Genomic DNA, 27702 nt, shown 5'->3' with positions numbered 1-27702 from the left:
CTCCTCCAGGAGCCTGCTTTAATCAGGAACTCTCCAGCAAGCTGATTGTGGAATCTTTTTATAGGTCTGGAACAGAGGCAGTCCTTTACACACTGCTTCAAGCTGTTTGGTTGGTGTCATCCAAATCCATTGGTTTTGAAGGTGTTCTCTAGTTGAGTTCACAGTCTAGCTTCTGAGAACAATACCTTCTTAAGGGATAGCCAGGTGTGATTACAATCCAATTAACTTGAAGTAGGCTTAATCAGCAGTCAATCACTCTCACTTGATTCAATCTGTATAGATTAATCTCCAGGTGGGGCTAAATCCCATTATTTCATCACATTAGATAGCTTTCTTTTCTTTTCTTCATGTGCCTATTCTGTTAATGCAACAGCTCTTAATCAGAGTTGTATATTTTGTGTTTTGGAATCTCCTCATTTTTCTGGTTCTGAATTCTCTCTCTAACCAGAGTTGCAAATTATATAACCTTTCATTTTCCTGTTTGGTTTTCTTTTTTGCAATGTATTAGTAAAACTACAAAATAAGCATAATTTAAAAAAAATGTAAACCATATAACCTATATCAGATTACCTACTGTCTAGGGGAGGGGAGGGAGGGGAAAAAAATTGAAATTGGAAATCTTATATAAACAAATGTTGAAAACTAAAAAAAAAAAATGAAGCAAAAAATGTAAACCAGCACATTTTTATATCAACACTATGGTTTAGTCCAGTTGTATTAGAAAATTCATAATTCTTATTTACAGATAGATATTGATTTATATTTTATTTGTACTTAGTAAATATATATTTTATATATTAGAAAAATATTTTCAAAACATTTACATTGAAATTTTTACCTACAGTGTTTCAGATTAATTTTTTGGCCTTTTTTTTAAGTAAAAGAAAAATATATAAACAATCTACTTATTGCCATTACCTTCTTTTTCCTTTGCTCTGATCAGATCCTCTTTTTGTTCCATTATTGGTTTTCCCTCCCTCTTTTTTGTTTGTTTGTTGTTTGTTGTTGTTGTTTTTGCTGGGAAATGAGGATTAAGTGACTTGCCCAAGGTCACACAGCTAGTAAGTGTCAAGTGTCTGAGGCCAGATTGGAACACAGGTCCTCCTGAAACCAGGGTTGTGGCTTTATCCACTGTGCCACCTAGTTGCCCCAGTTTTTCCTCATTAAAAAGTGCTGGTTTTCCTCCTTTCAAAGGTCTTGTTTTTATATTTATGTTGGTTATACTATTTTCCTACTTTAATCTGATAAACGTCTTTTCTTTGTATTAAGATGAAGCTTGGGTTCATTGTAATTTTATGTTTTTTCTTTTGTATAAATTGTCCCGAATCACAAATCTCTTGGACTATTTTCATTTATGTCTTTTCCTTCACCTGTTTTTTTTTTTAGAGCCTGATTTAAAAAAGAGGATTCGTGTGCACTTACTTAATGCACATGGCCTGGATGAAGCTGGCATTGATGGTGGTGGCATATTCAGAGAATTCCTGAATGAACTACTGAAATCAGGGTTTAACCCTAACCAAGGATTTTTTAAGACCACTAATGAAGGGCTTCTATATCCTAACCCTGCTGCACAGATGCTTGTTGGAGATTCTTTTGCCAGACATTACTACTTTCTAGGCAGAATGCTGGGAAAGGTAAATTATTTTATATTGGAATAAATATGAAAACCTGTGTTTAGTTTGTGAAATATTTTCTCAGAAAGTGTTGAAGAATATTGCATTTCTTTGTTGTTGACCCTAACATAGATTTTTTGCTTACAATCAAGCATTTCTGTTTTTACCCTAAATTTAGATGAAATACTAAAATGATTGTTAATGGGAAACATTTAACTGCTTTAGAAAAGCTACAGTGCATGAAAGCCAGACTAGAAATATTGCATGTGGTTGTCATGAAATATATTTAATTTATATGCCAGTATGATAGAAGTCACGTCCCCATCACCTTTAAAATAAAAATAAAAAAATTAAAAGAATGATCTTGTGAATCCAAACATAAGAATTGACTTAAAAAGTGTTTGTATGTTATTGCATAAGTGTACTTCTCTATAGAGTCAGTTTAACTTGGCATAAATGTATAGAGAAGTCAATAATCGTTTGTTTCTCATCTGATTAATTATTATATGCCACTAGTGTGCTAACTACTGGAGATGCAGTTACAAAGATGATACTGCTTCTGATCTGATGATACAGCATATGTCCTTCTGAGATTTAGTGGTCGTGTGACCTTGGGAAGTCTTACATCTCTGTGCTCTCAGGAAACTTCCTTAAGACTTTTAATTGCAGAAAAGTTGCAAGCTGCATTGGTACTGGGTCCTTACTTCTTGGGATATTCTACATCAGTGATGCCACAATTCTGTACTTCCTTCCCGTCCCATTCTAAACCCCCACTGCCCCCACCCCAAACAATAAAGAAAAGAAGAATTGAACTGCTGTCTTTAGCCATATTACAGGAAAGATACAGGTCACTGGAATGCAGAATTTTGTCACAGTTTCAGGAGAACAGATTTGATTTGGGTTTTTTATTTGTGTGTGTATGTTTTTGTTGTTATTGTTGTTGTTTTGGCCATTGGTGGTTATAGAATAAAGTAGAGGCAGTGTTTTAGAGTGGAAGCATAACTTTGAAGACAGAGGCCCCAGGCTCAAATCCTGTCTCTGTTATCTGTATGACATTAGACAAGTCACTTAACTTTAAACTAGTTGGTCTTTAACTTCCCTTTCAGCTCTAAAGATGGGGTCATGCTGTGTGTTGGGGCTCTAGCATTATCTGTGCAGTCAGTGACAAGTCACTTAACCTTGCTGATTTGGGCTGGTTGGGGGCTGTTTGGGGTTTTCATTTTTAAATGGAGATAGTCATACTGCATTTCTCCCTGTGAGCAGAATGCTTTAAATATAATTACCCATATGTTATTCAGAATCTTGAAGTACTTTTGAGATTATCAAAGAAAAATGGAATTGTTTAGTATAGTTTGTGGTATAAATTAAATAAAATTTATTCTAATTGAAATGTAATCTTACATGGATGATTTATCAGGTAAGTGATATCAATGCTTAAGTAAAGCCTTTGGTTCCCAACTTTTTCAAGAATGATGGAACTTAGTATCTCCTCTACCTCCCCTTTCTTGTAACATTTAACATTTTTGGAGATACATGATTTATTTCTGTTTGAGGAAATGCATAGTAACAAAAATAAATTATGAATTCATTAACACAGTTTGTATTTTATAAATCACAACCACATCCATATGTTCGTGGAAGGCATATTGAGTCTGTCAAGTTTTTTACTAAGACGGCTGCACCTCTGTTTTGAAATTTTCAGAGATTGGAAGCCTGATGTACATATGGATGCTTGGGCCCCTTGTTGTGACTCTAAGATCCAGCAATGCACGATCCCACATTTTGGAAATCAACTAATAATAGAATTTTTCATTTCCTCCCAATTTTGGTACTTGCTATATCTTTTTAGTCAATGGCATAACAATTGGACTTTGAACTAAACTCCTTTTTAAGTTTATTTCTTCATACAACTTATTCTTTTTTTTAAAATAGTAAACATTTTTCTTTTTTTTCTATTCTTTTTTTTTTTTGGCAGGGCAATGGGGGTTAAGTGACTTGTCCAGGGTCACACATCTAGTAAGTGTCAAGTGTCTGAGGCCGGATTTGAACTCGGGTACTCCTGAATCCCAGGCTGGTGCTTTATCCACTGTGCCACCTAGCTGCCCCAACATTTTTATTTATAGTTTTGAGCTCCAAATTTTATCCCTCCTTTCCTTGCCCCCTCCCTGAGGTGGTAAGCAGTCAGATGGGTTATACACATGTAGTTGTGTAAAACATTACAATATTAGTCATTTTGTACAAGAAAACTTGAATAAAAAAATGAAAGAAAGTGAAAAATAGCATGCTTCAATCTGTTTTCACTCAATATTACTTCTTTCTTTGGAGGTGGATAGTATGTTTCATCAATAATCCTTTGGGATTGTCTTGGATCATTGTGTTGCTGGGAATAATTAAGTCATTCAGAGTTTTTCATCAAACAATATTGCTGTTAGTTTATACATGTCTTTCCAGGCCTTTCTGAAGTCATCCTGCTTGTCATTTCTTATAGCACAATAATACTTCATCACCATATACCACAGCTTGTTTAGCTATTCCCCAGTTGATGGGCGTCCCTTTGATTTCCAATTCTTAGCCAGCACAAAAAGAGCTGCTATCAGTATATATATATTTTTTTTTACAAATAGGTCCTTTTTTCTCCTTTGTGGGAGATACGACTTATTCTTAAACTTTAATTTCAAATATTTGTTTTATTTAGCAGAATCATATATAATAGAATTTCTACTGTAATTATAGCATCTTCTAATACTTGTTATAAAACTGAGTTTATAACATTTGATGTAATATGAGGATCATTTGATCCTTACAAAAACTTTCCGTTTTATTATAAGTATTACAATTTTCATTTTACATAGAGGATGTGTGCTTTTCTCATTTTTTTTTTCCTTTCTCTCCTGGATGAGGAATCTAACACTGCCCATTTCCCTCATTTAGTTCAACTTGTTACTGCGTAACAACTTCTTCTGCAGCATGCTTAATAAGTGCTAATCCAACTTTTTCTTGAAAACCTCTCATGTTAAAAAGCCACTATTCTACTTTCCGCATAGTTCTATTTGTTAGGAACGTTTCCCTTACATACAACTTCAGTTTGCCTCTTCACAACTTTGACCTACCTTATTCTTTGGGTCCAAGCATGCAAAACCTAATTCCTACAGCTATTATATTTCCCTTACATCTTCTTTCTCCATATGGCTGCTTCTTTCAGCTTATCCTCATGTTGAATGAATATAAGGCTGTCACCATCTTAGTATCTTTACTCTGATTATTCTCTAGTTTTATCAATTTCCTTCCTAAAATGTGGCATCCAGAACTGAACACAATAGTATGGATATGGTCTTGCCAGGGCAGAACACAACTGAATTGTGTTTTTCTTTAATTGTTTCTTTTACAGATGTGGCTGACACTAGAGTGACCTAATCTCTATTCACATTAAATACATTTATTTGGTGAGGTGATTGGGGTTAAGTGACTTGCCCAGGGTCACACAGCTAGTAAATGTCAAGTGTCTGAGACTGGATTTGAACTAAGGCCCTCCTGACTCCAGGGCCAGTACTCTATCCACTGTGCCACCTAGCTGCCCCCTATTGACTACATTTAAAAAAATTTTTGAACCTAATATAAAATTGACTCAAGTTTTTTATGCCCCTATTTCTTCTCTTAATTTCACAGGCCTCATAAACACACTTTTAGCCTTCATTAAAGTAGCCTTTCATTCTAGGAACCCACAAATTAGAGAATGAACATCCTTAATGGAAATTTATCTGGTTGTGGAGAGGAGAAAAAAATTTGTAGATCACTAGGAAAAAGAATTCAAATTAATATGTTTTTAGGACATAACATTGAATGGGAGCTTAGAAGTCATATTTAATTTTACAGAAGAAGAAATTGAGCTCCAAAATTTTGGGATGAATTGTTCATTGTTACCTGGATCATATATTCCTTCCAAGTTCTTTGATTATTAATAGATCACTCTTTCTCTGGTGCATAATGCTGCCTTCCATTTGTTAAAATACAGAATAGGAAAACATATATTTAGAGGGAGAGGATGATTTCTGTTACAAAAGGCTACTTTCTTTATAGAAGGGAGTTGTTATAGTGGAACCCTTGAAATTACAAATTTCCTTAGTGCATTCATTACTTATTTATCTTTGATTCATTGCTGGGACTTATTTGGTGGTTATTTGGAGAAAGAAGAAATCTCTAAAGATCCAGAAGTATTTGAATGTTATGTATCTGATTTACAAAAATTCAGAAAATTCAACATATACTCTTCAGGAGTAATGTGTTTTATTTAACTTCTCTATGTTGTGCTAATGTTTTTTTCTTCCCAATTAAAAATTCCTTATTACAGAAAAAGCAGTATCTGTTCTGTTAGGGAGTTTGTGCTAATGACTATACCCCAAAATAACTTTTTTTGTAATTATAAATTTTTTTGGCATGTGATTACATTTTCTCTATGATGTAAACACTAATGTTTGCCCCAAGATTGATTCCTAAAGGTGAGCCCTTCTTTTACTGATGACCTTTAATACCCTTACCACCTATTAGGTTGTGATCCCTTTGATGACAGGGCGCTGGGCTTTTGCCTGTATTTATATCCTCAGAATTTCTTAGCACATGGCCTGGCACTTAGTAAGTTTTTATTTATTTTATTTTATTTATAAAGGTTGATAAAGAATAAAAGCCATAATATACCCAGATGCAACAGATCATCAATTTAATGGAGAAAAATCTACTCAGGTCAATTAAAAAAAAGATGATAATAACAGGATACCTTTTTTGAAGTGGCATGGCTAAAATAAAATCCCTAGGTTGATTTGCTAATTTGGAATTTTTATATTCTCTGCCCATCAATTAACATTTTGGAGTGCTACTGGAACTCTAATTGATTACTTACAAGGTGACTTTTCAGAAACAAAAAGAGGAGATAATCTTGGATAAATGAAAGGAGCATAACAAAAAAACTTTTTAAAAAATTACAACAAAAGATAATTTTTGATTATTTCTTTATTTATGGTCCCTATTCACTAAAGGGTAAAGTGACAGTGCTATTAAATATCCTTCTCCTCCCAGGTGTGTAGGCACCTCTTTTGTGGCATGTTTGGCAAACTGACGAATTAAGCAGGAAGATAAGGCACGGCCTTGCTGTTCAATAACTGCCAGCTTTATGGTCTAAGTTAAAGACCTTATTGAATACCCATTCATCCATTTCCAAAGAATACTTCCATTTGTCCATTTGCAGAATATTATTCCAAAGCTGCAGTACGTTATTAAAAGGTTCTTTGTAAATAAATTGAACCTTCTACAAAGGAAGCAATTTAGCATCCACAGCAATTTAATATTTGTATGAAAGTAAAATGTAAACACTGTAACCCTGGCAAGTTATCTTAAATCTCACACTATCAAAAAATAAATAACACTAAAATTGTCATAATTTATATAAAATCACAGGAATATAGGTAATCACTAGTGATCCAAATTAATATAATTTCAGAACTATTGGGATTTATATGCTATAGTATATTAATGATAAATTTACCCTATTTAATCATCTTATTCTTTACTTTGAATTTAATTATCTTTTACAATAAGAGATTAAATAATAAATAGGTGAAAAGCAAATGATTTGTTAACATTAAAACCATTTCCCTAGGGATTATAATTATTATTCCCTTTCATTCAGATTTTTATCACTTCCTTTTTTTTTTTCTTTATGCTTATAGTGTTGGTTGGATGTTACTCTAGAAATTACTGCATTATGAAATTTTGTAGGCCTTTTACTTTAGTAGGGTCATAGTTTCTTTCTCTGTGGTCTCAAATGATCTGAATGTTAATCTGATCCTGGTAGAATTAAAACTTGTTCGATATTTTAGAAGTACAGGATTTAAACTCTTTGAAACTAAAGGTGTTTGGTTTTTTTGTAAACATTCAGGAGTCTTCTGTGGTTTTGTTGTAAGCCTATGATTTCCTCTTTAACATTTCCTACAGGGAGAGGAGCCTGACTAGAAGTTATATTATTTGAAATACTAAAGAAGTATACCTCTTCCTTTCATTGGCAGACCCTCTCCATCAATTCCTTATAATCTTCCCATAGAGGTGTTGGTCAGAAGTTCCTTATTATATAAAGGTTGGGGATCCTGAACTTATTATAATAATAGGTTACATTGAAATAGCACTAAAAATAAATAAACAAAACAATTTAAAGGGTACAATTATTAGTTTATGTTGGCCCTTTGAAGAATAATTGAAATATATTCATAAACAATATTATACATAAATATAATTTTTAGTATTTGCTACCCATATCAAGTTAGAGCTAAATTGTTACTTATATATGATGTTTAAAATCCAATGTGTGTCCTTACCTTCCCCCCCACCAAGTTTTGGGGGGAAACTAGCTAAGATTTACTGATATTCAGCAAGAGTTTAGGCTTTTAAGCATTTATTAAAGAGTAAAGATAACACATGGAGCAACGTAAAGCAAGAAAAACCTATCTCCTTTCCTCTTTCTCTGCCACCAACCCGAAGTCCCAGAACAAAAAGAGCGATCCTCAGCAGCTTCTCCCAGAAGCCCCCCTGTGAAACAGGAAGCAGGACAGTCCCCACACACAACTCCAAGCTAATTGTCTGGTAGCATTGATTGACATGACTTACAGGTGGTCTATGAATAGATGTAACTTCCGAATGCCAGGCAGCTTCCAGAAGCTAGTCACATACTTTATTTTCAGGGGGCATTGCTGTGGTTCTCACGATGTCTTTCTCAGGAGGGGTGGCACCCTGATTCTCACAGGCATAAGCTACAAAGTAGTGCTGGTTCTATCAAGTTCTAGCTTTCTTTCTTCATCCTAGTTAGTCAAATGTTATAAGGATCTTTTTATTTATTTATTTATTCATTTATTTATTTATTTATTTATTTTGCAGGGCAATGGGGGTTAAGTGACTTGCCCAGGGTCACACAGCTAGTAAGTGTCAGTGTCTGAGGCCGAATTTGAACTCAGATATTTTCCAGAGCTGGCGCTTTAACCACTTTGCCACCTAGCTGCCTGTATAAGGATATTTAGTACATCACTAATTCCTTTGTTAGTCTTGAAAAGCTTTTGAAGACTTTGAGAAATGTAAATGATCAGATACTATCAACATCTTTTCATATTTTTGAGGAGTTTAAGTTAATATACACATGTGATAAAGAACCATAAGGCAAAGATAAGTACCTGGCTGAAGATGTGATAGTGTTTTGTCATGAGTTCATTTATTTTACTTAAAATTATATTACCAGATTCGTTTTTTTAATATGACAGTTTGATTATACTCACCTTCTAAGAGCTTACTTTTGGGGGGCGGGCAGGGCAATGAGGGTTGAGTGACTTTCCCAGGGTCACACAGCTAGTAAGTGTCAAGTGTGTAAGGCTGGATTTGAACTCAGGTCTTCCTGAATCCAGGGCCATTTTTGACCAATTGTTAAAAGTTATTGAATTTTACTGTGTGTTCTTGATCTGTTTGCCATTATCTAGTAGGTTCTGATACTGTTGGTTGCAGCAATTTATCTTTTTCTAAATATTCTAAGAATTTATAGTTTGAGTTATTCACCAAGTAAAAATCATACCTGAAGAATTTTTCTGAGAATAGTATCCTATTGTTATTATGTATTGTAATGTAATGTATTTCAACTATGATAGTATCAGTTTAATAGAAGTAGGGAAGAATATTGGTAGTTGTAGAAATGCTAGTGCTTTTATTTCAAAAGTTTTCATGACAGCCTAAAGAATTAATGACTTTACTGATTTTTACTTGGATATTTATCTCAGTAAATGGACCCTAATACTTTTCTTGATAGGGTCTAAATAAGAAAGTCCCTGGTTTATACTGAGATGAATCCAAGAAGATTCATTTGTGAAGAAAAAAAGGAATGCAGTTTGTGCTAGAGAAAAGGTTAGCAGTAATGGCTGAAGTAGCCATTTTTTTAAAATCCTGGATTCTTCTTAAGATTGAATGAATGTTAAAAATGACATTTATTTGATTATAGATGCAATTCATTTGAGTATAGATGCAGATGTATACTTTGTTTTATTTTCAAACTTAAATCAGTGCTACAGGGCATTTTTAATATTAGATATACCTGGTAGCTCACCTCAACTGTAGAATCCTTTTAGCTATGGCCAGTACAACTTATATCCTTTATGGTCTGATTTGAGAGTCTTGTAAAACTCCCACCTAAGAATATGCATATTTGCCATAGTCCTCTCCTCTTTGGTCTAAATATTTAATTGTACATTCTGACTGCCAAGTTTGATAGTGTTAGCAGCATTACTTCCAAGATGCCTTTTGTTGGGCCTCAAAAGAAGCACATAAACCTTGGGAGCTAGCTACTCTCATTAGCAGATCTGTATGAATTCATTCATTTAATTGTGGCTTTCAGACCCTGAAGAACCAGAGGCTGATCCTGAAGTTATAGATTTAGACGTTAGTTTAAATTTTGTGGTAGGGAACAAAAATGCTAGTAGCAAGGAGGAAGTGTGAAAGGCACAATCCTTGGGTGTGAGCATAAAGCAAATAGAAGAAACAGGAGAGATGCCACATCTGGTTGGATTACTGGACTAGAAGGTTGCCGTTTAGAAGGTAGTAAAGCTCCAAAGCCCAAGACATTTTTGCTACCATCTCTTCTTAGTTTCAGTGTCATTCTCCTGCAGGTTTGATCTCTCCTTCTCAGTGTCCTTTGCTGGATCTTTATTCAGGTTCCTTTCACTAACCATGAGTGTCCCCCAGATGTAATCTCCCTTACCAGGGATTCTTTACTTGGAATCTATGAACTTTTTTTTTTAATAATAAACTTTTTTTATTTATGGTTTGGGGTTCCAATTTTTATTCTTCTTTCTCTCCCTCTTCTTCCCCCTCCCTGAGGTGGCAAACAATCAGATATGGGTTATACATGTATGATTATGTAAAACATTACCATATTTGTCATTTGGTACAAGCAAACTTGTACAGAAAATGAAAGAAAGTGAAAAATAGCATACTTCAGTCTGTTCCATCATTATCAGTTAGTTCTTCGGAGGTGTTTTATCAATAATCCTTTGGGGGGGGCAGCTAGGTGGCGCAGTGGATAAAGCACCAGCCCTGGATTCAGGAGTATTAGAGTTCAAGTCCAGCCTCAAACACTTGACACTTACTAGCAATGTGACCCCTGGGCAAGTCACTTAATCCTCATTGCCCTGCAAAAACAAACAAAAAATAGTCCTTTGGGATCGTCTCGAATCATTAACAATATTTCTGTCTCTAATGTGGAATCTATGAACTTTTAAAAAATTTTTGGTAGCTATTTAATTATAATTGGCTTCATTTTTAATCCTATGTGTTTTGCTTTTTTGAGTTTATGGACAGTTTTGGAGAAGAGTTTCATAGGTTTCATCAGACTGCCAAAAGGGTCCATGACACAAAAAAAGTTTAAGAATCTTTGATTTAGGGGGCAGCTAGGTAGCACAGTGGATAAAGCACCTGCCCTGGATTCAGGAGTACCTGAGTTCAAATCCAGCCTCAGACACTTGACACTTCTGGGAAAGTCACTTAACCCCCATTGCCCCCTCCCCCAAAAAAAGAATCTTTGATTTATACTCTTACACTTGGTGATCTGTTTAACTCCCGTGGATTTAATTATCATCTATGCCTAAATGATTCCTACATCTATCTGTTTGCCTTAATCTCTCTCTTGAACACCAATCTGATATTACCCACTTCCTTATGAATATTTTGAATTGGATGCCCCATAGGCATTGCAAACCCAAGATGTCCAAAATAGAACTCATGATCTTTACTTTCAAACCCTCCATTCTTCCCCACTTTCTTATTCCCTCCAAGGGTGCTACTATCTTCCTATTAACCCAGATTCAGCCTCAAGTGTTATCTATGACTTTCATTCCGTTACCTCATATATCCAGTCTGTTGTCAAATATTGTTATTTCTACCTTTACATCATCTTGTGTGGTTGTTTCCTTTTCTTTACTCATATAGCTATTACCCTAGTACAGATTCTTCTCAACTCATGCACAGACCACCAAAATAAGATTCTAATTGGTCTTCTTGAACCAAGTATCTCCTTACTCTGATCCACCTTCTATTCAGCTGCCAGAGTGATTTTCCAAAAGCACAGGGCAAACCACGTCACCTCCCTTTCTCAGTAAACTATTGGCTTCCTGTCATTTCTAGGATCTGAATATGAAATGCTTTCTTTGGCAGCCTGGACTCTTCCTACCTTTCCAGTCCTTTTACACTTTGCTCCTCTCTGTTGTACTCTATGATTTAGCTACACTTGTATTCTTTTTTTTTTTTTTTTTTTTTTTGGTGAGACAATTGGGGTTAAGTGACTTGCCATGGGTCACACAGCTAGTAAGTGTTAAGTGTCTGAGGCGGGATTTGAACTCAGGTCCTCCTGAATCCAGGGCCAGTGCTCTATCCACTGTGCCACCTAGCTGCCCCTACACTTGTATTCTTGCTGGTTCCTCCAACACAACACTTCATCTTCCAGTTCTTTGCCTTTTTCGTGGCTGTCTCCCAAACCTGTAATGATCTGCCTTTTTATCATCTCCTGGCTTCCTTTATGACTTAAATCACATCCTACTTTTTAAAGGAGGCCTTTCTCTATACCTTCTACCCTTCATTAGGAGCCCTACCATTTAACTTAACTCTGTGTGTATGTATTTCATACTTAGTTATTTGCCTGTTATCTCCCTTACTTAAACGTAAATCTTTTTGAAAGAGGAATTTTTAAAAATGAAAATATTTATTTAAAACCAAAAGTAAGCATTGTATACATTGGGGATACCCTTGACTCTTTCCCATTAAATATTAATAATGTAAGCATCCTTTTTATATAGTTATATAAATTCTAGCAATAACTAAGATAAAAGAAAGTAATTAATAGTTGCAAACATAGGCAAAGCAAAGATACACAGGACTTTCAGGTAGTCTAGTAATTCTTAAGTTATCTCTCCTCAATCTGTTTTCCATGTTAATTTTTCCAATAGCTATTTCACATTTTCATCTTTTTTTTTTCATTCTTCTGATTTTGTTTTATTGTTCATGTCTCATGAAGTCATTCCTTTCCACTTGCTCAGTTCTACTCTTTAAGGAATTGTTTTCTTCAGTGAACTTGTGTACCTCCTATTGCATTCAGTGGATTTTTATACCTTCTTTACCAAGCTGTTAACTCTTTGTTCATGGTTTTCCTGCATCACTCTAATTTTTATTTCCATTTTTCCTCTACTTCTCTTATTTGATTTTTTAAATAATTTTTGCATTCTTCCAGGAAGTTGTTGTTTCTGAGACTAGTTCACATTTTAATTTGAGGCTTTGGATGTTGCTGTTTTGACTGATGCTTTCTGAGTTTGTTTTGATCTTCCCAGTCACCAGAGTAAATTTCTATGGTCACTTTCTGTTTTTGTTGTTTGTTCATTTTCCCAGCCTATTTCTTGACTTTTAACTTTATGATCAAGTTGGGTTTCGCTTCCCCGGGTGGAGGGGGTACTATTTCAAGCAGAAGGGGTTTTCGTGGAGTTATTTTCAGAGCTAGTTCTGGAGGTCTATGAGTTTTCAGTTCTTCTAAGGTACTATGATCTAAGGAGAGGTGTGGTCATTGCTCTCCCAGCCTGTGCTGTGGTCTGTGAGCAATCACAAGCACTCTTTTCCACTCTGCAACTGTGACCAGGATCCATGCTCCCCTCTAGCTGTAAACTCTAGAGGGCTGGTGCTCTCCATGCCCTGGGACTTCAACCCAGAACTGAGTATGGGCAAGTCAACAGAGTCTGACACCACTGCTACCACAGGGTCCCCTCTAATCTCTTTCTGATTGGTTGCCTGACTCCCCTTGCTCTCTGTGGGCTGAGACATCCAGAAGCTGCTGCTATTGATTCAGTCACCTCTAAGGCCTGCTGCTGGCTTGCTGGACCACACCTTTGCTAGACTGTATTACACTCTCACACCACTGAGACAGACCTTTTCTGCTAACCTTCTAAGTTTTCTGTGGCTGCAAAATTGGCTCACCCCATCATTTTGTGGGTTCTGCCTCCAGAATTTGTTTTGAGGCATTTTTTTGTTTGTTTGTTTTTTGTGGGGCAATGGGGGTTAAGTGACTTGCCCAGGGTCACACAGCTAGTAATTGTCAAGTGTCCGAGGCCGGATTTGAACTCAGGTCCTCCTGAATCCAGGGACGGTGCTTTATCCACTGCGACACCTAGCTGCCCCCTTGAGGCATTTTTTTTTTAAACTTGTTTGGAGAGGAATTTTGGAAAGCTTATCTGAGTCCCTGACTTCACTCTTCCATCTTGGCTCTGTCCCCCATGGTTAAGTTTCGTATCTTCTCTAAGCTTATAACTTCTAGTGCCTTTTAGGAAGCCTATGAAATATTTTTAAATATACTCAAAAAGATTAGTTAAAAGAAGGTCACAGAAGCAGGTGTGGCTGGGTTATGTGACAAGAAATAATCTTAATTATATTTATTCAGGAATATAATTATTAAAACAATTCAACTTGAGTACTTATCTGAATCAGTACTTTGAAAACTACCTATGGCTAAAAGAAAATTAAATTAGAAAATGCAGCTATACATCTATTTTAGGATGATTTCCATTTCTCCCTCAAATTGATACATAGTACCAGTTTCAGAATTTGTTTGTTGATCCATTCAGATACCATATAGAAAAGTTGGTTTTTGTGGTTTATTTCTTAAGTCTTCTATAAGCCATTAGAGAAGAGTTCATGTGTTTTTAGGTCTGTTTAAATCATCCCTTCGGTAAATATGCTTTCAGCTTTTAAATTTTAGTAACTGCTCAAATGATAATGGGGCCAGTAAACACTGAAGCAATTATTAAAGGTTTGCTAGCTTGACGCATTCATAACTAAGTGGCTAGATTTTTTTGTCTGTGTGAGAAAATGGGTTATATGGAGAAAACTCAACAGAGATGTTGGGTATTCTTTCCTTAACTGTTTTTTCCTTTGATCTTTCTTTTTTTGTATGTAACTTTATATATTCTAAGTCCAGTGAAATATCATTTCATTATAGAGTTAATGGCATGAAATGACTGCCCAAGGGCATAATGCTTGACTTTTTTATAGAGATCATTAGATATAACACATTTGTTTAACTGTGAATAATTTTTTACCCATACAAACAAAACTTTTCAGATATTATTAAAATTAAACAAAAAGTAGCCAATTACAAAATTTAATTTAATTTATTTAACTGAGCCTTAGGAATGGGATATGGAGATGGAGAATAGTTAGCTGATAGGTCCCTGATAAAATAAATCTCTGTCAGCTCTCTAAGATCAAGTAGTGGCTAAGGCCATGAGCTAGACAACTGAAAAGAGAGGTTCTTTGTAGAGTATAACGAAACCTTCTCGTGTCCAGAGCTAGGGACTTATTGGATCTATGAAATGTGCCTATTTGCAGCATTAATGTGGGTAAAATTACATAATAGTCTAAGGGAAAAAATTCATAGTAAATAAGAAATTAAGAAATAACTGTATTGTGATTCTTAGCCAGTAATTTGGCAAAATAGAGTGCTGATATCACTAAGATCAAGATGTAACTTTTGCCTCTTGACAGCTGTGAGCTTTTGACATTGGGAAGTCAATTAAGGTCAGACTCAGTTTCTAAGACTTAGTTTTGGCATCTGTAAAATGAGTATAATGATACATGTTGTACCTGCTTCACATAGTTGACTCTGAAAACTTTAAAGTGCTATGTATTGTTGTTATGACTATTATTCATTTAATATTTTATCCTGGTGGCTGTACATTTTACACAATTGAAGCTTGTTTTACTCTAGTATGTACACTAGTGAACTTTCTAATTCTGATTTTTGTCAATCCACAAATAAGTACCTAGCATTTATTTTTATACACTCTCTGATACTGCAGTAATTAAAAAGTATTCAAGATATCCTTATCCTTGGGAAAAACATATTTTAGTTGAGAATGAAGGATATAAATTTGCGCGATCATTGGCACTATTGCTGCCTGAAGATTTCTTTTTGTAAACCTCTCACACCTCCACCTCTCCCTATCAATTCATCTAAAGACCTTCCCTTTCACTTTTCTGTGAAAATTAAAACCATTTGCTGTGAAGTGCCTTTTCTTCCCTTCTTGTCATCTTAAAACCATTTCTCATTCCCCACTTCCTCCTCTTTTCCTCCAGTCTCTTACAATGAGATGGCACTTATGTTTGTCAAGGCCTACGACTTCCATGTGCCAGTCATTGTATTGCCTCCCATATTATCCTGAAAATTGCTTCTCAGTCACCCACTCCTTTTTGAATCTTAAATCTGTCTACTGGTTCCTTCCCTACTGCCTTCAAACATGCCCAAATATACGATATTCTTTAAAAGTCTTTATTACCTCTGCCCTCCCTCCAAACTATTATCCTATAAATTCCTTCCTTTTCCAAACAAAATTCTTAGAAACAGCTATTAATCAAGGGCAGCTAGGTGGCACAGTGGATAAAGTACCGGCTGGATTCAGGAGGACCTGAGTTCAAATCTGGATTCAGACACTTGACACTTACTAGCTGTATGACCCTGGGTAAGTCACTTAACCCTCATTGCTCCACTAATAATAATAATAATAATTTTTAAAAAGAAACAGCTAATATCATTGCTGCCTCTGTTAGGAAGCATTTTTTGGTGCCTACTATGTTCCGGGCATTGTGCTAAGTGCGGCAATACAAATTGTAGAAAGAAAACCTGTCCCTACCCTAAGGGAGCTTAGAGGTTAATGGGGGAAGGAAAAGGGGGAGGAAAGAGAATGAAGAAGAGGGATGAAAGCATGATAAAGGATTGCAGAATACTTCCTCGTGTCTTAACTCATTTCTCACCTCCTTCTGGCTTCTGAACTGAAATTGTACTCTCTTCTCTAGCCAGAAACAGTACCCTCTTCTGTATGTAGCATTTTGTACTTCTGAACATATTGTATTGTATTTATAAATGTACATGTCCTCTTATTCTAGTGGAATTGTCATTGCCATAATGACAGGAACCACACTATGGCTTCTTTTATATCCCCCCCACAGCAACCTACACAGACTCCTGCAGTTCATTGAATGAATGAAAGACAATTACTGTACCATGTTGTAATGCCTAATAAAGCCTATACTCAGTGGTCCTAGATAAGTATATTCTTATTTCTTCTTTTTATTTTTAAAGTTTTTCTGTAAAATAAAAAAGTTTAGGTAAAGGGTAGCAGAAAAGTATATGTGATGAGTACTTTAATAGAGGTTAAAAGTGATACAGGAATTACAGAAGGGAGAGAAGAGTTCTAACTCTGAAAGTGCAGGAAAGCTTAATATAGAGGGTGGTATTTCAACTGGGCCTTATCCTTTCAAACCGAAGTTGAATGCCTCCTCCTTGAAGCCCTCTTTCCCCAGTACCTTCAGCTGATAGCCTTTTTCCCCTTGACCTTACAACTTAATTTGTGTTTCTCTAACAGAATGTCTGATATATTATTTTGCATTATACTTATTTTTAGATTTCTCATTTCCTCTACTAGCCTGTAAGCTCCGTGAGGGTTTTGTTATCTAAACTCCTTATTTGTGCCAGCATTCTGGACACAATACACATAGAATATATAAATGTATTGAATTGTAATGAATGGATAGATCCGATTTTGTGGGTTAAAGATGAGGGGGTCAGCTTATCTATCAGTCCAGTTCTAGATATGGATCTTCCAGAAAGAAGTCTAACCCTCTACCTCTTTTTTCTCTATTATTATGAACTTGACATGCAACAACAATGCACTTTTTCAAATTACCTAAATAAATAAACCATACAGGGGTGGGGAGGGGAATGTTTAGGAAACCATGCATCTCTATTCTACATCTTTTTTATTTGTTTTTCAAGTTTGCAACAAATTTAACATAGTAGTTCCAGAGCTGCCCTGATTGTCTCCCACTGAACTTTCTACTTCCCTCTATACATTTAAAAATGTTTCATTGACAATTTTCATTTTTTTTTTCTTCTTTGATATCTGCCCTCCAATGAAAAATAGATAAAAGTCCTCCCCTGTAACATAAGCCTGGTCAAAACAAATCGGCTTGCTGCTCATGATAGAAAAGTTAGTCTGTACCACTGGTTTATCACCTCTGTTAGAATATGGAAAACATGATTCATAATTGATCCGACGACGACGTCATGGTTAATCATTGCCTTGATCAGAGTTCTTAGGGCTCTCAAAGTTGTTTTCCTTTACATTGCTGTAGTGCTGTAGTCATTGTACAGATAGTTATGCTTATTTTCATTTTACTATGAGTTGTCTTACCTCCTTTTTCAGTTACTTTTAGTGTTCACTTTTTTTTTTTTTTTTTTTTTTTGCTGTGGGGCAGTGAGGATTAAGTAACTTGCCCAGCTAGTAAATGTCATGTCTCTGAGGCCAAATTTGAACTCAGGTCCTACTGAATCCAGGGCTGGTGCTTTATCCACTGTGCCACCTAGCTGCCCCTTACTGTTTACTTTTTAAAAATGTTGAGTTCCAAATCTCTATCCCTCTTGCCTTTGAGAAGGCAAGCAATATATGATTTCAGTTATACATGTGAAGTCATGCAAAACATTTCCATATTAGCCATGTTGTAATGAAAAGGGCATCTTCTTAACATTTTTAATAAATTTCTCCTTTTGACATTTGTTACAGCTTAATGATATTCCATTACATTCATATATTATAATGTGTTTAGTCATTCCTCATTTGGTAGGCACCTCCTTAGTTTCCTACTTTCTGCTATAACAAAAAGCTGATATTAATAATTTTATACTGTTTTTCTTCCCCTTTCTTTAATTTCTTTGGGGCATAGATCTATTACAGGTATCTCTGGGTTAAAAGGTATGAATTCTTTAGTGATTTTTGGAACATAACTCCAAATTGCTTTCCAGATTGGCTTAACTCATTCACGGTGCATTAGTGTTCCTGTTCTACAACATGCCTTCACCCCTTTCTTTTTCTTTGTTGTCATCTTTGCCAGAATGATTGATATTAGGTAGAATTTCAGGGTTGCTTTAATTTGTGTTTCTCTAATAGTGATTTATGCTAAAACTCATAAGAATATATCCACTTTTCCTAAATGTGGTAAATAAAATCACTTTAAAACAAAGAGTTAGCGTTGCCTGTAATAGCAAGAATTAAGAGACTTTTCAGTCAGCGGACAAACATTTATTGCCCACTAAGGGCATCAAAGTGGTGCGATGAACACAGCCTAGGCAGCAGTTTTTGATAAAAAGTGAGCCAGTAAAGTTCTGGTATATGAATGCAGTGGAATACTGTTGTGCTATAAGAAATGATGAACAGGATGATTTCAGAAAAAACTGGAAATACTTGTACACAGTAACTGCAACACTGTATGATAGATTTAGCTCTTCTCAGAATACAATGAAACAAGACAATTCCAAAAGACTCATGATAGAAAAAACTCTCCACATTGAGAAAAAGAACTATATAGTCTGAATGTAGCCCGAAACATATTATTTTCACTTTATTTTGGGTTGTTTTGTTTTTGTTCTTTCTTGTGTTTTTTCCCTTTTATTCTGATTCTTTCACAACATGACTAATGTGGAAATGTGGTTTTTTTTGGGGGGGGGGTGGGGAGTGAAGCAGTACAGTTAATAGAGTGCTGAACCTAGAGTCAGGAAGACCTGAGTTCAAATTACTTAACTTCTTTCTGTTTGCCTCAGTTTCCTCAACCCTAAAAATAGGGAAAATAATAGCACTTACTTCACAGGGTATTTTGAGAATCAAATGAAATAATATTTATAAAGTACTCAGCTAGCATAATGAAATATTAGCTGCTGCCCCCGTTGTTTACCTTAGTAGTTGAGTCTTCGAGTTTGTCAAATGCTGTGCTAATATATGTTTTGTTTCCTGGTCTGGTGTTCCTAATCTGTTCTGCTGGTCAACTTTTCCATTTTTTTAACCAGTCCTAATGTGTTTTGATGATGATCGCCTCTTCATATTGTTTAAGAGCTTATACCAGTTGTCTCTTTCTTAGTGTTGTTTCAAAGACACTAAAATTTTGATACCAGTCCTCTTTTCCCTCATCTTTCAAAAATATCAGCGACAGTGGCTCAGCAGACAAATCTGCCTGTTCTTTTATTCATTGTTATCTAGTATAATGCTGGACTTTACAGTCCCTGGAACCTGCCTTCAAATCCTGCTCCTGGTAATGACCTTTGTGACTTTGTGCAACTCACTTACATTCTCTTAACTTTTGTGTACTTTATGAAAAACTGAAATAATACTAACTATATTACCTTCCTCTGAGGGTTTTAATTTGGCTCGTGTTTGTAGAGACCTTTGCAAACTTTATTGTAGGGACCAATTTTTAATTGGGGAGTATTAGCTAGGCGGCTCGCCACAATATTGGGGCAAGGAAGGAGACCAACAGCCTCCCTCAAAACAGAGCAGGATTTATTTCACAAGAATGAACTTTAAAAAAACACAAACAGGGGCGGCTAGGTGGCACAGTAGATAAAGCACCGGCCCTGGATTCAGGAGTACCTGAGTTCAAATCCGGCCTCAGACACTTGACACTTACTAGCTGTGTGACCCTGGGCAAATCACTTAACCCCCATTGCCCCGCAAAAAACCCCCCAAAAAACCCAAAACAAACAAACAACAACAAAAAAAACCCCACAAACAGGATCCATAGGATTAAGGGAAAGGAAATAAAATGGGGAAAGGGAAATAATACAACTTGAATCACACCCCCGCCCAGGAATCAGCTGAGAACACACAGCAGCTTCCTGTTGCCTTCAAGCTTCAAGCTAGAATGTTGGAAAAACCTCCCTTCCCAGCAGACCCCAGGCTTACCACACACAGCCCCAAGCCAATTGGCTGGTCGATCTACCAGTTACATGACTGCCCTCACTGGGCTTCCAGTCATTATAATTTTGCCAGGCCCATGTAGGCATCAGCAAGTGGTGATGACTTGAGGTGCCAGCACCATGGCTACAACCAGTGGGTGGAGCACCATGCCGTTTGCAGAGGTGCTGGCCTGAGCCCCAGGCAAGTGCGTGCTGGGGTTTTAAAAATTCTAGCTAAAAGATGGGGTTATAAAAACCTCAAATAACAATTCTATACATTATTATTGTTAAATTTTTAATATTGCCTGTTTCCTTTACCTTGTGAATGTTTATGCACAGTATGAGGAAAAGTAAAGTTGAAATTTTTTTTTATTAGGTGACAGTATTTTAACTGAAAACCTTTTTTCTTTCAACCCTTATTTAAAAAAAGGGGGGCGGCTAGATAGCACAGTGGATAAAGCACTGGCCCTGAATTCAGGAGTACCTGAGTTCAAATCTGGCCTCAGACACTTGACACTTACTAGCTGTGTGACCCTGGGCAAGTCACTTAACCCCCATTGCCCCGCAAACAAACAAACAAACAAACAAACAAAAGCTTTACCTTAATGAGTATAGTCCAAACATAAATTGAATTTTTCTTTTCCTGTTTATAGCAGATTTGGTTATCCCTTCAGGTTATTTATCATTCTGATGACAAAGTTTTACTATGAATATCCAAACCATAAAACTTTCTTAAAGGGGAGTTATTTGTATATGTGAAGTTTAAGAGGTTGTTTTAGACACTGTATTCCGGGGAGGTGGGGGAGGGGGTATGGACAGAGAGCTTATTTGTTTGTATACACATATGAGTGAATTGGAGACACTCATCAGGCTTTCTTTTGGCTTACTCTATAATATGGATGAAGTGGTGGAGTTCTGAAATAAACAAACAAATAAAATCTCTGAGCATAATAGTTTTGGTTGATCTCAGTCCATTTAATTGGTTTTACTATATATAAATTATTAGTTGTTTATACTGATAATGGTTTACATGAGCTTTTGCTTAACATATCCAATTATTATTTGATTACAAATGGTTAAATTTTGTATTAACATTGTAAGTACAGTCTCAATCTTAAAAGAGTATGTTATAATATTAATAGTGTGGTATTTAAACATTAAATCTTTAAGGAGGGAAAAGAGTATATTGATTGATTGTGATATTTATTGGGTCATAATGTATTTAAATTTTCTTTAATGCATATGTTAGTGATTGTTTACCGTGATAAAGTGCAAAGAGGTCTTCACAAGCAATCCTATATGGGAAGAATTACCTCATGTCACTGGTCACTTCTCAATTAAAAGTTCCATTAGCAGATGATTCCTGCTTCTGGTTTGTGTAGTGATTGCATTTTATTGCCTGTAAATCAGGCTTCTAGACAGGGAATAAATAAACAGTTAAAGTATGTGGTAATGGCATCTTGATCTTTTTTCACAGTTAGAAGCACCTAGGTCCATTTAAGTCAATTAAGTTCAGAATATTTATTGAAGTAAATCCTTTATCATATTTGAATTCTATTTGAAAATGGCTCCTTTCCGACTATAGAATATTGATTTAATTTGAATGGAATGCTTATAAATCAGATTATTTTATGATACCTTGATAACATTTTTCAAAAGTGTAATTGACAGATTATGGGATGTCATGATTTCTGATTTTATATTTTCATAGAATTTACTATTAAAGTTGTCAAAGATTGGGAATCTACATGTTTAATAGTATTAAATGCTGTAGGTATATTCTGCTATATTGTAAGTTAGATCCTGCTTTTAAAATTACTTAGTTAATTTGCTTAAGATATTAAACTATTGTAGAGAATGCTGGTAATTTAAAGACAGCAAAAAATCTTTCATTTTGAAAATTACTCAGCTTCTCACTGAATACTTCCTTTAGTGCATGACCTTTTGAATCCAAAAACTGAAGGTCCATGTTGTTGAAAGTCTTGATCTGGGTATAATTTCAGCCAAATTGAGTGGTGTTATGCAAACTCAGATTTTGTAAGGTAATGTTCAACTTTCAGTCACTACTTCAGTCTCCATTTATCACAAAGTTCCAATCAATTTTAGATTTTTTTTCTTTGAGTTCAGCAAATTTTCACAAGCAAGCTTTCTTTTGAAACATTCAATTATCTAAAATGGCAGTAGCTTTTATGGCTTTGCTTATGTTGACCTTCAACTTTTCCAGGATTCAAAAAAATCAAGTATAGTGACCATTTACAAATGACTTTGCCTTATCTGAGAATTTTACCCCTTCTGAGAATTGTCCTTTTGGGGGGTGGGGGTGGTGAAGTTTTTTGATGTTAACAAACAACCACCAAGAATTAGGCCATTATTCTCTCACTCCTGTGAAAATGCTTATTTGAATATTGTCCAGAGACAAGTACACTCTTAATCAAGCCATCTATTTCAAATAGTTCTTTTATGCTTAAATTTGACTTTTATCTTGTTTCTACAAAGTTGTTGTCATTTTTTTCATAATGTAGAGTAAGCTTTTGAATTCCAAATGTTCATTCCACCACCTAAAAATTATCATCAGCATAGTCTTTGGGGATCCTTATAAGTGCTGTTTACAGTAAGATCTTCCTGTCCTAGCACCTCGTCTGGCTCTGTGAATAGGGGAGTAGGGTTCATACTCTGTCTCTGCTGCTCACCATGTGCCAAAGACTTCATCTCTTTGTGCTTCTCAGTTCCTCATTCATAAAATGAAGGAATTGAACTAAATGGCTTCTAAAGTCCCTTCCAACTCTCAAGATGTGATTTTATGAGCCTAGATCTAGGGAGATATAAATGAGATTCTCTTTTCCTTGAATTTAAAATATTGCTTAGGTTTGATATCATTTGGAATTAGATTTTTACATATAACTTTCCAGGATCATGTCTACTGTGTAAAGGAACTTAACATAATGGGCTTTAAGTGACCTTAGTTTCTGGTAGGATAAAGATGATGATGGTATTATGTTATTGTTATTGTCAGTACCCTTTTGAATAATTGAGCAGTTTATTGGAATTCTATTTAAAATATTTGAATATCCTTATTTGTCACCCTTTTTAATGAAACTTTATCAGTGAAGGTTTCACTTTATATTGCTGTAGTACCGGCTTATAGTTGAAAAAGGTTACGTAAGGTATGCCCTCAGCCAATCATTTTACTTATTCTGATAGCAGGGCACCTTGTTTATGAATATCATTATAGGGCTTAGGTTAAGTAAGGGAGAGAGTTAGATTTCAAGATTTGTCTCTTTAACCCTGGGCAACTCATCGCTCCCCAGAAAATCTTGTTATTAATGTGAATTGGTGGAGAGAGTTTTCACATGAAACATTCATTTTGCAGATGAAATCACAGGTGCAGACCAAAAATAAATATTAGTCCCTTTTGGAGTTTGGAGATGGAGCCTATGCAGTGGGCAGGGAATGCTTAGATTTCCTAGATTTTCCAAAATTCTTTTTGTTGTTGTTTATTTTATATTTAAGCACATACTTCCTCAAGTAGTGTGCAGGACAATTACTTTGTAATATCTTACATAATATTTGTAGTGTTCCATGAAACCCTAGACCTAGACTTTGGTCTCAGTAATTCAATGTCTTAAGAGTTTTGAGGTTAGAGTCAGGAAGACCCGAGTTCAAATCCCAACTCACACACTTAATAACTATGTGACCCTAGGCAGGTCACTCCTAGCTCTAATTAAATAGGTATGATAATAATAGCACTTACTTTTTCACAGGGTTGTTGTGAAGATCATATGAAATAATATTGGTAAAGCTCTTTGCGGACTTTAGAACACTATATAAATGATAGTTGTTGTTATAAAAGAAAAAAGCCCACTGATTGCATGGTATTCCTGGGTGTTCATTTTCTGTTACTGTCAACTAATTTTTTTCTTAGGACAAAATAATTCCTCACATATTGACAACACTCATGTATCAAATTTCTGTAGGAAAAATTTGGCCAGAGAACTTTCTACTATTGCACTTATAACTTCTGTCCAGAAAGTAAGAATGTGATCTGCTTTTTGCTGTTCCAATTTAATAACACCTTGTAATAATTTGACCTTGAAAAGTCATTTAACTTTATTCTTCTGTGCTCCATTTTCCTCAGCTATAAAAAAGAGAAATGAGAGTAAGTAATATCTTAGGTTCTTCCAGTCTTTAAAGTTGTATTATTCTAAAGCAAGTATTTGATGTGTGTCCACAGTCTTAGCAAGCAGCCGATTACACACAAAAAAGTAAGAAGATAAATCATGCCCTCCAGGGAGAGCCCTTCTCATTAGGCTTTCTTACTGATCATAGTGCTTTAAAGATAGAAGGTAGGTGGGGTGGCTAGGTGGCACAGTGGATAAAGCACCGGCCCTGGATTCAGGAGTACCTGAGTTCAAATCCGGCCTCAGACACTTGACACTTACTAGCTGTGTGACCCTGGACAAGTCACTTAACCCCCATTGCCCCGCAAAAAACAAACAAACAAAGATAGAAGGTTGGTACCTTAGAAATCCTCATGTCTAATCTCCTTATTTTGTAGATGGAGAAACTGAGGTTCAGAGAGTTTCAGAGAGACACAGCTTTAAGCTCCTAGAAACAGGAAACAAATAGCAATAAAAGGTTTTCATTAAGTATCCAGATAACTGTTAGAGATAAAACTGTGCTATAGGAGTTCAGAGAAAGGAAAAAGAGTTCTTTGTAAATTATCTGGGGAAGAATTCATAGAGGAACCTCAGCTTTTTGAAGGATACAAATGTAAGAGAGGATCAAATGTTTATTTAGCACCAACAAATGCATTGTATTATGCTATATAATTAAGGGCACAAAGTAAAGATTAGACATGGTACTTGCCATTAGAAATTTAAAGTTTACAAATTATTACAAATAGACAAAGCTAGGCTGGGGAATATAATTTTCAAGTTCTAATTTAACAGAATTTGACCTTAAAATATTTAGAATATCAAATGGTTATCTTCTTTATTTTTCCTTATGTTTTCGTTTTTGAAGATACTTCACTAGGATAACCTAAAATAATTAAAATTATTATCTTCATGCCCAATTAAGATGCCTTTAAAATAGGGCATCATTTCTTATATAGTTTTTAGATTAAGTTATAAATGTTCTCTTTAGAAGTACCTGAAGATTGATAGTGATGCATTTCAAAAGCATTATTTTTTTATTGATTCTTAATGTAGTAAATTACTAAAGTTATTTGGCAGCAAACAGAAATGGCCTGTGATGTTGTTCACATTTATTCTCCTGATAGCGCCACAATTTGCATTAATTGCATTGCTACTGCACTTACTTATATTAAAAGGCTTCTTCTATAATTAATCCTTTTTATTTCAAATCATCTTGGCACAATTTCTAGCAATAAACACTCATAAAAGACAGACACTTGAAAAATAACTTACAAGTTTCTTCAATATACCTATTGCTATTTTTTCATGACATGAAGTTATTGATAGGCTTCTAGGAGCAAATGTTGCAAGTGGCTAAGAATTAAGACCAATATGAAAAATGCTAAGTGGATTATTTTGCATAAAAATAGACACTTTTTGAAGTTGTGTAATTAACCTGTGTTTAGAAAATACCTTGATTTATGTTTGCATTTGTATCTAACTTGCATACATTATGGAAATTTAATTTATAATCCATTTAGCTGATGCAATCATAGTTTTTAGTGCTATCATTTATTAGTGCTTGTATATTAAATGCTTTAAAGGTTTAAACCTGCCTTATGTAAAAAATTATACCTCTACATTTACATTTTATGACTCACAGATGGGATTTCCATTTAAAATTCAGGTAGCTCTGATATATTTAAAGAATTACAATGGTTTATTGTTACTAATGTAGGAATGGCAAACATTGACCTTATACATTGAAACATCAATGATTTATACTTCCAGTTTACTTTTAAAGTCAGATGTACAAGTGAGGGGTTTTCTTCAACACCTTGAATAAATCATGCAGTTTTCTGTAGACTGCTCACTTTGGCTTTGGGCTCATTATTCATAAAGCATTAGTGGCGAATCCAAATGATCTACATGGATGTGTGATGAAGTTAAATATTTCAAAGTTTAAGCAACTCTAGGGACAGTTAATTCCCTTAAAATGAGGCAGTACAGTTTAAGAGCTTTAAGCTTTACTTCAATATTTCCTGCCAGAAAATTTTGTTTTATCTAAGAGAAATTGGGTAACCCCTCTAGAGTATCTCATAGCAAAAGGAAAATAACACGACTTGATCCATTAGTACCTTTTTTTTTTTTAATGTATTCATGTGTGTTTGTGCCTAAAAGAAGCCAGATTGATTGGTAGCATTGGTAACAGATGATGAGCTTAGGTTTGGGGATGATGGTGATAATAGCTTACATTTATTTAGTAGCTAGCACTTAGATAATACTTTATGTAAATTGGCTATTTTTGTCCTTAAACACTGAGTTAGCTAGTGCTGTGTATTTTATAGAAAAAGAAACTGAGACTCAGATGTTCATTTCCCTACTTAGTGGCTGAGAGAGGACTTGAACATAAATCTTCTTATTCAAACTTCACTGCTCTCTCAGTCAGTCAACATTTATTAAGCACCTGACATGGGTCAGGCACTGTACCACGATCTAGGGATTTGGGGGGGGGGCAAATACAATCCCTTCCCTCAAGGGGCATACCATTTTTTTTAAGGGGCATACAATTTAATAGGGGAGACAATAAACAAATAAAAATGTACAAACTATAAAGAGGAAGGCACTAGAATTAGAAGAGGAAAGACATTCTAATTAAGAGGTGTTGGGAAAGGCTTTCTTTAGAACAAGGGGATTTTAGTTGGGACTTAGGAAGCCAGTAGGCAAAATTGAGGAGGAAGAAAATTCCAGGCATGGAGAACAGCCAGAGAAAATGCCTGGTGTGTCTTGTTCTTGGAACAGTCAGACGGCAAGTGTCACTGAATCAAGTGTACATGGCAGCAACTAAAGTGTAAGAAGACTGGAGAGGTAGATTGGGGCTAGGTTATAAAGGGCTTTGAAGGCCAAACAAAGGATTTTGTATTTGATCCTAGTTTATTGAGAGTAGGAAGTGACATGGTCAGACCTGTGCTTTAAGAAAATCACTTTCGTGGCTAGAGAGAAGATGAATTGGAGTGGGGAGAGACTTTAGGCAGGCAGATCCACCAGCAGGTTATTGCAATAATACAAGCATGAGGTGATGAGGGCCTGGACCAGAGTGGTGGTGACAGTTTTAGAAGAGAGA

The 27702-nt window shown here is 35.3% G+C and overlaps 1 protein-coding gene across 3 annotated transcripts in view; it reads left to right on the top strand.

Moving 5' to 3' along the window:
- UBE3C (ubiquitin protein ligase E3C) overlaps positions 1–27702 on the top strand; it is a 172506-nt gene that overhangs the window by 107344 nt on the left and 37460 nt on the right. For all 3 annotated transcript variants that reach the window (XM_043967090.1, XM_043967093.1, XM_043967091.1), the window contains exon 18: positions 1387–1634. In XM_043967090.1, coding sequence (XP_043823025.1) covers positions 1387–1634 — 248 coding nt within the window. The remainder of the gene's footprint in view (positions 1–1386; positions 1635–27702) is intronic.

This window comes from Dromiciops gliroides, chromosome 5 (assembly GCF_019393635.1).
Source record: "Dromiciops gliroides isolate mDroGli1 chromosome 5, mDroGli1.pri, whole genome shotgun sequence".
Taxonomy (NCBI): domain Eukaryota; kingdom Metazoa; phylum Chordata; class Mammalia; order Microbiotheria; family Microbiotheriidae; genus Dromiciops; species Dromiciops gliroides.
Note: the sequence above shows the minus strand (reverse complement) of the source record. Positions and strands in the feature narration are given on the sequence as shown.